Source organism: Cyanistes caeruleus, chromosome 23 (assembly GCF_971803275.1).
Source record: "Cyanistes caeruleus chromosome 23, bCyaCae1.hap1.1, whole genome shotgun sequence".
NCBI lineage: Eukaryota > Metazoa > Chordata > Aves > Passeriformes > Paridae > Cyanistes > Cyanistes caeruleus.
The window spans coordinates 1,867,514-1,877,238 of NC_141723.1; the positions used below are offsets into that span (position 1 = coordinate 1,867,514).

Genomic DNA, 9,725 nt, shown 5'->3' on the forward strand with positions numbered 1-9,725 from the left:
GACATCCCTCCCCACCTCGAAATCCGCACAAACTCACCCAAAGCGCCAATGCTGGGCATTTCAGCAGCTTTTAATCAGAAAACCCCTAAAAAAGTGTGTGTGTATGTGTGTGTGTGTGTGTCCATCACCCAACCCCCACTTTTAATGCTCTTTTATGAAAAATCCCTCATTTCATCTGATATATAGATAAAGAAAAAAATAATAATAAGAAGGGGATTCCCCTGAGGCAGGGCTGGGGCTGGTTTGGGGGGTGATATTTATGGGGAGACTCAGTCCCTCCAAACCCAGGGAGCCCCTGCACCCATTAAACACGCCCACGATGAGTCCAGCTGCTCGAGGCATCTGTTGAAAAGAAAAGAAAACCCAAAAAGGGACAAAACCACCCCAGGAACAGGGAGTGGGGTGGGCTGGCTATGGACACCCCTGTTTTTTTGGGGGAGGTGCTCACACCAAGGAGCCAGCTCGGCTCTGCGCTGGCACCATGACAGGAACGGCACCTGCTCGTGCCAGGCTGGAGGGAGGCAACGACCCCACGGGAGCGGCGGCTGGATCCTGGCGGCGCCGGGGGGTCCCATTAACGGCGGGGGGTGAGAGGTTGGGGGGCCGCCCTCCTCCCCGGGGCGGGGGTCCCCGGTAGCTGCCGGTGGTGGTGAGGATGGAGGCGGTGTCGGAGGGGGCTCTGGCTCCGTAGGGTTGCCGGGTGCCGGCGATGGAGGACAGGGTGCTGGTTTTGGACATGGTGTCTGAAGCTGGTCTCCTTGCCCATGACGGGGTTTTGGGTGCCACGGCGTCTTCCCTGCCAAGAGGGGAGAGTGTCAGAGAAATCGGCTCTGGGAACCCTTCCACTGCCCACCCCAGCACACTCTCCCTGAGCAATGAGGTTGTGCTGATGTCCTGGACCTCCAAACAGAGGGATAAAAGGGAAAGGGGAAAACAGAGGTGGAAAATGCCCTCGTTAACTCTGAAACCTAATGATGACTGGCCAGAGGTGGAAGCTTCCTTCCTGACTGCTACCTCTGGAGCATATTGATGACTGCCCAGAGATCAAGAACTATTCCCCACTATTAACTCTGGACCTGAGAAATGACAGGCCAGAGGTGGAAACACCCTCTTCACGCATTAATACTGAAACCTAATGAAGATTTGAACCCCCTCCACAGGAAGAGCGCCTCACTTGATCTCGTTGGCTCCCTCCTCCTGGCTGTCACGTTTTTTCCTCCTGTAGCCGACAACCTTCTGGGCAAAGAAGATGATGGTGGCAAGGGCACCCAGGGAACCCAGCACAGCGCCGGCTATGACTGCTTTGGTGCTTGCTGCCAGAGAGAGACAGATATTCCCTCATTCCCTGATGTCCACAGGGAGCTCATGTGTCCCCCTCCCCGACCCTGTGGACACGTACTCACTTGAGTGTACCTCCAGGACAATGCTGCAGTTCTTAGAACCTGCTTGGTTTTCAGCCCTGCAGACGTAGACCCCCGACATTTCCAGGGAGAGGTTGGTCAACTTGAGGGTGCCCCTGGCCCGGTCTGTGGGTGAGAAATTTGAGAGCTGCCTCACAGCCACCCCCACATCCTGCACCTCCTCGTGTGGGACGTGGTTAAGGGGATGAAGCCAAAGAATCCCTCAGCTGAATCTTCTCAAGATATTTCAGCCCAACCACCCACCCCACTCCCCAGCCCCACACTGGTGCCACCTTACCCTGGGCAGGGGGAAAGAAGACCTGCAGGGTGGGCGGCTCACGCTGCCACTGGTACATGGGCGAGGGCTTCCCCTTCTTGGAGGAGCAGCTCAAGGTCACGTTGGCCCCCACGATGGCGCTGCCGTGCAGTTGGCAGGTGGGGGCGGCCGGTGGCACTGTGGGCACTGATGTTAGTCCTGAGGGCCACCATGGGGAGGTCCAAGGGAGCCAGGGTGACTGGCACAGCCTTACCAAGGACGGTGAGGTTGATGATGCCGACGTTCTTGTCCAACCTGATGGTGTCATCCACCACGTTGACGGAGCACATGTACTGGCCTGAGTCTTGCTCCCGGGTGGCGTTGATGAACACTGAGATGTTGTGGGTGAGGATGGGGTACAGGAACCCCATGCGGGTCTTCAGATCCGTCTCCTCCACCTTCACCACCCCGCCCAGGTATGACAGGATCTGCACAGAATAAAACACCTGCTTTCACTTCTGGAAGGTGTTGCTGGAGAGAAAAGCCCCCCCAGATCCCAAATTTCATAGAGCAGTGGTTGCTATATAAGCCCCCTCCAGCCCCCTCCCTGAGCATCCTGGACTTGGGAACTGCAGGCAGCTCCCCACCACAGGCACAAATACCCCTGGCATGGGCACCATGAGCAACTGTCCCATCACAGGCATCTCCCCATCAGGGGCACCACTTGGGCATTGTCCCATTGTAGGCACCATGAGCATCCTCCAGGGGTATTTCCCCATCATGGGTATCTCCCCATTGTGAGCACGACACCCCCCTACTGCAGGCACCCTGGGCATGCCCCCAGTGTGGGCATCTCCCCTCATGGACACAATGAGCACCTCCCCACCGTGGGAACCTCCAGATCATGAGGATGACAATCATCTCCCCGCTGTGGACACCACAGACACCTCCTCGTATTGGCATCACCCCCTCTTAGATCTCTCCCCATCTTCTGTCTCTCCCCACTCTGGGCACCACAAGCACCTCCCTCCAGGCACTGTGGGCATGACCCCATCATGGGCATCTACACATCACCATGAGCACCCCCCATCAAGGGCACCCCTCCATGGTGGCCACCATGAGCTTCCCCCATCATGGGCGTGACAAGCAGCTCCCCATGGGTATGGCGATGGCACCATGGGTATGTCCCCATCATGGGCACCATGTCCCACATGGTGGGCACCTCGAACTTCACTCCATCATGGGCCAAGTCTCGACCATGGGCATCACAATCATGTCCCCACCATGGGAACCACACAAATCTCCCTGTGGAGATCCCCACCGTGACCATCTCCCTGTCATGGGCACCATGTCCTTACCATGGGCACTTACCCATTGTGGGGATCTTCCCCACACTGGCACCATGACCTTCATCCCATCATGAAAGGTGGGCACCATGGAATTCCCTGCATCATGGCCACCTCCCCATCGTGGGCATCCTTCCACCATGGGCAGTGTGGTCACTACCCCATGGTGGGCACCATAATCTTCCCCCCATCATGGGCACCACCAGCACCCCCTCCATGGCCACATGGTCACCTCCCAGCTTAGGCCCCCCCCATCTCCTGTCCTGCAGCCCCTCCCCTCTTCTCACCTGGAAGGGACCTGCATTCTTGTTCAGCATCCAGGTGATGTAGGGCTTGTTCCGGGAGTGGCTGGTGTACCAGGCAGGCAGCACCGCCTGCTGCCCCTCCACGGAGAACACCAGGCTCGTCCCCACATGCACCTCCAGCACGGCCAAGGAGACACCTGCCCATGGGAGAGGGAAGAAACTGGGAAATGACTCAACCCCAGGTGCTACTTCTCCACAAAACCTCACTGACTGTGAGAAAAAACCCCATTCCCAAGACAAAAAAACAATCCCAGGTTATCACCAGGAAGCTGGGCCAGAAGAACATTCTGCCTCCTTCCCAGGCACAGGAAGGGCTTTCCGCCTGCTCGGGAGGATGCAGGACATTGCTGTTCCCTCCCATCCCAGCTTCCGCCCCACGTTCAGCCTGGGAATTCCTAAGGCCCAAGTCACCCCTGGGAGGAGACAGCTGCCTCCAGCAGGCAGACACCCCCTTAGCTCAGTATTGGGGTACTCCCAGCCCCCATGATGCTGCACCAGATCCCATGGGATTTATTTGTAGGGCTCCCACACACACACCCCAGCCTTCCCCAGCATAGCAGCACCCCCCTTTTTGCTGCCAGCACTAAACTGGGATAATCCATGAGTGGCTTCCTCTGTTACCCCATCTCATTTGACCCCAAATCCCAATCCCCTGCATCCCAGCCTCCCCTCAGGCCCCACTGGGAGGAGGCAATGGTGTAATGGACCAGAGAGGGATGCTCCACTCCTGGGGGAAGATCATTCCCCAGCTTTGCCCCTAAGGCTCAGCCAGGACATTAATCAGCTCGGGTGAGGCTGAGTTTGTGCTGGGCTTGGTTTGTTTTTCCCAGGGGAACATCACCGAGGCCCTGCATCCCAGCAGTTCCATCCCTGCATCCACCCATCGATCCGTGACCCCGGCTGGCCCTGCTCCTGCCAGCGCCCCAGGGATGCTTCGCACTGGGATGCGGGGGGAAAAGGATGATGCTACCCCGTCATCCCAAATCCTCAGTTTTGGGGGAAAAACTCCCAGGTTTGAAGGATTTCGGGAGCTTTCAACAATCTTTCACTTTTCACTAAGAGCTCAGAGGATTTAATTGGATTTTTCTAGGGTGGGAAGAGGAAAACAAGGCGCTGGGGGGTATTTTTAGCTTCCTCCAGCATCCGTTCATCCCCCCCTCCTGGCAAGGCATTGGTGCCATTTCCGGACGGAGCCTTCCAGCTCCAGGCAGGAAACTCTGCTCCGGCTGATAAGTCTTCTCAGGAATTAAAAAAAATAATTAAATTTCCTTTCTCTGGTGAAAAACTGGGAGAAATAAGGCCCAGTCTGGTGAGGATGCGTAAAAATAGCTCACCCAGGCTAAGAACATAAACCTTTAAATCCTGGGGGGTTTGCGGGGGGGAGATGCTGGGGGTGCCTGCAGGTCCCAAATAATTGATAATATTATTTATTAATTATATAAAGCTGTGGCATCAGATCCAATAGAGAGTATGAAAAAAATAATGGTAATTATAGTGTATTTCTATGTAATTATACAGATAATTGTATTAAATTTAGAGAAAGTGGAAAGAAATATGGGATGGCGACTCATTAATTTGGAATTTCCAGAACAAAATAGATCATCAAGAACATATAATTTATAATAGTTATAAATATAGGTATATTTTTGTAAGAATAGGGATAATAGTGGGGATGTGAGAGTGATAATAGAGCTCAGAATAATGAGAGTAATGATCAAAGTGAGAATAATAATTATAAAAGTGGGAATAATAATTATAAAAGTGATATTAATAATGATAATAATAATAATGGTAATAGTGATTAGAATAATTATAACAATGATCCCAATACAATAATGATAACAGTCATAATAATTATAATAGTGATAATAATTATAATACTGATGATGATGATAATAATAATACTAATAATAATAGCGATCAAAATTATACAGTTCATTAATTATGCAGATGGCACTTAAACCTCCCTGCATTCCCAACAGCTGGGAAAATCCAGGTGTTTTCAGCCCAGATCCTCCACTATTATAAAAATGTGTTAACTTGGGATAATCTAGAAGAATATAGATGATATTGAATAATAGTATTGCAATTTCTATTAGAAATATTAGAGTTAACAGGTAACAGATATTTTAGAATAATTATAATTTAATAAAAATAATTGTAAGTTATGATAGTTATAATAACATATCAGTGATTATAAAGATAATAGTAATAAATGAGTGATGATGATAATAATAATAATAATATTTTCATAATATAGATCATTAATGATGCAGATGGCATCGATAAGTGACTCCACAGCTTCTACACCCCTGTGCATCCTCAACAGCTGGGAAAATCCAAGTTTTTCAGCCCACCTCCTCCATCAGCACGATTTTTTGGGCACAAAAAAAGGTGCTGGGCATTCCTGAGGAAATCCAGGCTCCAGAGAGGGAAAAGATGTTCTGGCACCAGCCAGAGGTTTCCTGGCGTGCCCCAAGGCATTAAAACAGCCCTGTGTGCCTCAAAGCTGCTCCCAGCGCTGCAAACCAGGCTGTGTTAACTCTGAAACCTAATGATGAGCACGTTAATTATGTTAATTGTGCTCTGGAGCTGCAGCTTTGCTCTGTCATCCTTAAAACTCCTGTGGCAACAGGAGATCCCAGCTCCATCATCTCCCCTCCGGTGTAACGGGGAGATGGAGATGGATCCAGATCTGAAGGCTGCTCGCTCCCCAAAATCCCTTTTTTCTTGCAGAATTCACCCAAATTCCCCATCTCACACAGATGTGACCCTAAAAAAGGCTGGTGGAGCTGGGTCTGGAGCTGCAGGCACGGGACTGAACCCCCTGGCACAGCTCTGGCTTTGGCCACCTCGACGCTCCAAATCCTCTAATGCTTTAACCAGATCGAAAAAATTAAGCCGCTCGCGGTGCTCATACACATCCAGGGGGGGCCTGGGGCCCTCAGCCCCTCCCTCCTGCTCTTTGGGCTCAAAACCTGGATTTTTATCCAGCTGCCCTGAGCTAAACACCTGCCCGGGTGTTTTCCCCCCGCCCCAGCCCATCTGCTGGGATTTTTTTGCATATGGAAAAACAGAATAGACTTAAATTTACCTTTAAAAATAGTGATTTTTTTTTTTTTTTCCCATGGAATAAATATCTTACAATTTAGCTTTCTGAAATACTTTAAATTTTCCCACGACAAAAAAATAAAAAGCTGCTTGAAATTTCCCTTCGAATTTTTTCCCTATGGAAAAAAAAATCACCTTTAAATCCCCGCAATCTTAACATTAATCCCTGTGCTGATATCAATCACCCTATCCTCATCTAAAATTGCATCATTTCACCCCAAAATAAAAGCTGTTTCCAACTTCTGGCACAGCCTGAACCCCCCCAAAAAATCAAACTCTCCCTCCAGCCCCCTCCCCGAGTCTCTAAACCATTAACTGTACGGGGAATTAAATCCCGGAGGCGGTTGGGGTTTGATGACCCCAGTTGATAGGATTAAGGCGCTGGAGTCATGTGAAACCCAGACCCAAATTAAATCCCAAAAGACCAAGCTTGGGATTTAAAATACACAGCGGGAATCTGGCCGGAAAAGGGACCCTTGAAAAAGCTTGGAAAAAGGTCAAGGAGCATCTCGGCACTGCGACACAGACTGGTCGCCTTCCATGTTTTTACATCATTTTTTGGGGATTTTTTTCCTTTTCTTCCCTTAACTTTGGCTATTTATAAACGGGCAGATAGGAGATGCCGGGCTCTGGAGCAGTGTCCTTTGGGAAAATCCACAGCGGAATTTCTCACGACCCCGGGGGCGGGCAGGGGGGGGAGCAGAAAGTGCCGTATCCTCCAGAGAGACCAAATTTGGGGAAAAAAAATTAAATAATACAATAATCATATGTGACTTTGCTATAGATGGAAACGTGCTTCACCCCAGTGTGGGGGAGAGAGGCGGAGATGGGGTGGGGATGGGATGGGGAATTGGGATTGAGGAAGGGATTGGGGTTGGGATTGGGGATGGGAAGACAAATATCCCTCACTTTGCTTTTCCCCATCACAAGCCCATGAGGATCCCACGGGACGAGGAAGGACTGCTTGAAAGCAAAACTGAAGGAAAAACACACATTTGGGGTTCGAAAGGGTCTTTTTGCTGCATTTTTGAGCTGTCAGTGCCCGTGATGTCACATCCCAGGGCTCATGCGTGACTTTTTTTGTGGGAATCCATCATAATTCCATGCCAAAAATGCCATTGGGATGCGGCAAAGGAGCGCCCTGGTGGGATTTAAAGGCTGAGTGATGCCTGTGCCTCATACCAACATGCTTAATTCACTTTTATCACGGAAGAAAACCTTCAAGGAGGAACAAGTGGTGACTCCAGGACCCCCACCCAGTGTTCTGCTGGAAGGAAATGCTGCTGCCATTGTTTTTGGGGCCATTTCCTTTCTCCAAAGGCCTCTCCTTCGCTGGGAATGCCAAAGGATGTTTCCTTTAGGAACAATCATGGCAGTTGCAAAAAATCTCAAATAGGGTGGGAAATTAGGGGCAGAAGAAGGGAAAAACCCATGGACAGAGAAGGGTTGAGATCCCTCACCTCAAAACCAGCTGGGATGGCTGTGGAGCACCAGCAAACAAGGGAAAACAAATGGATTTTTCCTGCCCAATGCCACCCAGGGAGGTGAACTATGGATTCTCACATCGGAGTCCCTGGCGTGTTCCCATGTGGGGGAGCTTTGGATTTGGGGGTGCTGGAAGCGGCTGTTTGGCAGCTCCAAGGCACAAATGACTTTTCCCGGGAAGACTCAGATTTTCTCCACTCCGGGCACTCCTAAAAGGGGAAGGGGGTGGATCGTCCCCCCCAGCCTGCCTGCTGGGGAAGGGGACTGGGGGCACGGAGACAGGTGGGTGTTGTGACCCCGGTACCCCATGGTCCTTCCCGGTGCCACCCTAAAGCTTCCCAGGCTCCTGCCCGCCGGTGTCGCGCTCCCGGGTTTCTCTCTTGGTGCCTCCGGCTGCTCCCACACCCTGCCCGGTGACCCCTCTCGATATCTCCGGGTCCTGCCCGATGCCCTCCCAAAAGCTCTCCCTGTTCCTGCCGGCTCCATCCCGCTTTTCCCGAGTGCCTCGGGGCGCCCCCCGCTACCCCCGGCTCCTGCCCCGTCCCCGCCGCGCTACCTCGCTCCGGAGCGCTTCCCCCGCGCCCCAGCCGGACCCTGCCTGCCGCATCCCGAAATCTCCCCCGGTCCTCCGGCATCTCTCCGGGTGTCCCCCCTCCCCCGGAGCCCCCCGGTGCCGCGGGGCTCACCCAGCAGCGCCGCCAGCGCCAGCGCCGCCCGTCGCAGCGCGCCCATGGCCGCAGCAGCAGCGGCAGCGGCAGCAGCAGGTGCCGGGGGGGCCCGGGGGCAGCGGGGGCGGCGCCCGCAGGTGGGGGCGGGCCCGAGCCCACCACACCCCGTGGGGGTGTCCCCGTCCCCGGCACCGACCCTCCTCCCCGGGCTCCAGCCCCTCGCCAGACCCACGGTTATTAATTAGTTATTATATTACTTTTTATATTACTTGGGGTAATTGTTACTTCTGGAAGGGTTAAGGGGGGTTCAGTGCGGCACCTCGGTGTTAATGCAACCCCCCCCCCCCCAGGGGGTGCACAGGGACCCCAAAACCTCCCCGTTCTCATCCGTCCCACGCCAGCGGGGTGGAACGTCCCATCCTGCATCCCTCACCCTCGTCCAACACTCCCCCCACCTTCGGACCTTTTTCGATCCCGAAAAATAAACACAGTATCAAAAAAAAGGGCAATTTTGACTACCTGGTTTTCGGGAGCCCCGGGTGGATCCTCCCCGGCTCAGCCGGGGTTATCCCGGTCCTCGCTCAGAGCAGGGTCAGACCTCGAAGCCCCAGCGGAGATTAGACACTGCTGGAAGAGGAGGAGGAGGCGGTGGGGGCAGAATTAATCCCTTCTCGCCCTCGCCACCCCCCCGTAAATCCAGCCTGGCCTCCAGGCCTGCAGGATCCCGGGAGCCAGGAGGCTTTGGGAGACCGACCTGGCTTGATCCCCCCGGGACCCCACCTGTCCCTGACAGCTCCCACCCTCTGCTACACCCGGAGCTTCCAACTCGGCACCGGCTCTTTGGGAACCCACCTTGCTCCCTCTGTCTGGAAGATGGAGAGTGGCGAGGGTGGGTTGGTGACCCACTGCTGACCTGCTCCCCTTCTTCACCATCTCAGCTGCACCCAAAGGCGATGCCAGCTTCCAGCTGGGCACTGATCCTCACCTCTTCCACGGATTCTGGGAACCTCCGGGAAAGCAACCGGCTCCCCATCAAAAAATAAGCAGCTCCTTCAACAACGAGGCCAGAACAAAACCCTGATGGGAATATCCACAGGGAAGAGCTCAGCACCTCCCCAAACTCCCGCAGAGAAGGAGAAGGATTGTGTGGAAGC

The 9,725-nt window shown here is 53.2% G+C and overlaps 1 protein-coding gene across 4 annotated transcripts; it reads right to left on the reverse strand.

The window, feature by feature from the left end:
* Positions 1-49: 49 nt before the first annotated feature.
* On the reverse strand, positions 50-9,720 carry ESAM (endothelial cell adhesion molecule). Of its 4 annotated transcripts, XM_086861435.1 has the most exons (8): positions 9,424-9,720; positions 9,091-9,198; positions 3,290-3,444; positions 1,931-2,144; positions 1,699-1,854; positions 1,404-1,526; positions 1,175-1,313; positions 50-796 (listed from the first exon to the last, which is right to left on the reverse strand). In XM_086861435.1, exons 3-8 carry the CDS (start codon positions 3,317-3,319, stop codon positions 445-447), a joined length of 1,014 nt encoding a protein of 337 aa, XP_086717561.1. In that variant the 5' UTR covers positions 3,320-3,444; positions 9,091-9,198; positions 9,424-9,720; the 3' UTR covers positions 50-444. The 4 variants fall into 4 exon arrangements, with proteins under 4 accessions (XP_086717561.1, XP_086717562.1, XP_086717559.1 ...); XM_086861436.1 differs by lacking the exons at positions 9,091-9,198; positions 9,424-9,720 and adding an exon at positions 8,590-8,705; XM_086861433.1 differs by lacking the exons at positions 9,091-9,198; positions 9,424-9,720 and adding an exon at positions 8,460-8,550.
* Positions 9,721-9,725: the final 5 nt, after the last annotated feature.

Excerpts from the sequence above, each read along its gene's own strand:
- ESAM (XM_086861433.1), bottom strand. The coding sequence starts at position 8,538 with ATGCCGGAGGACCGGGGGAGATTTCGGGATGCGGCAGGCAGGGTCCGG. Across the intron at positions 1,855-1,930 it reads CATCAACCTCACCGTCCTTG|TGCCACCGGCCGCCCCCACC; the intron begins GTAAGGCTGTGC and ends CAGTGCCCACAG. Across the intron at positions 1,314-1,403 it reads TGTCCTGGAGGTACACTCAA|CAAGCACCAAAGCAGTCATA; the intron begins GTGAGTACGTGT and ends TCTCTCTGGCAG.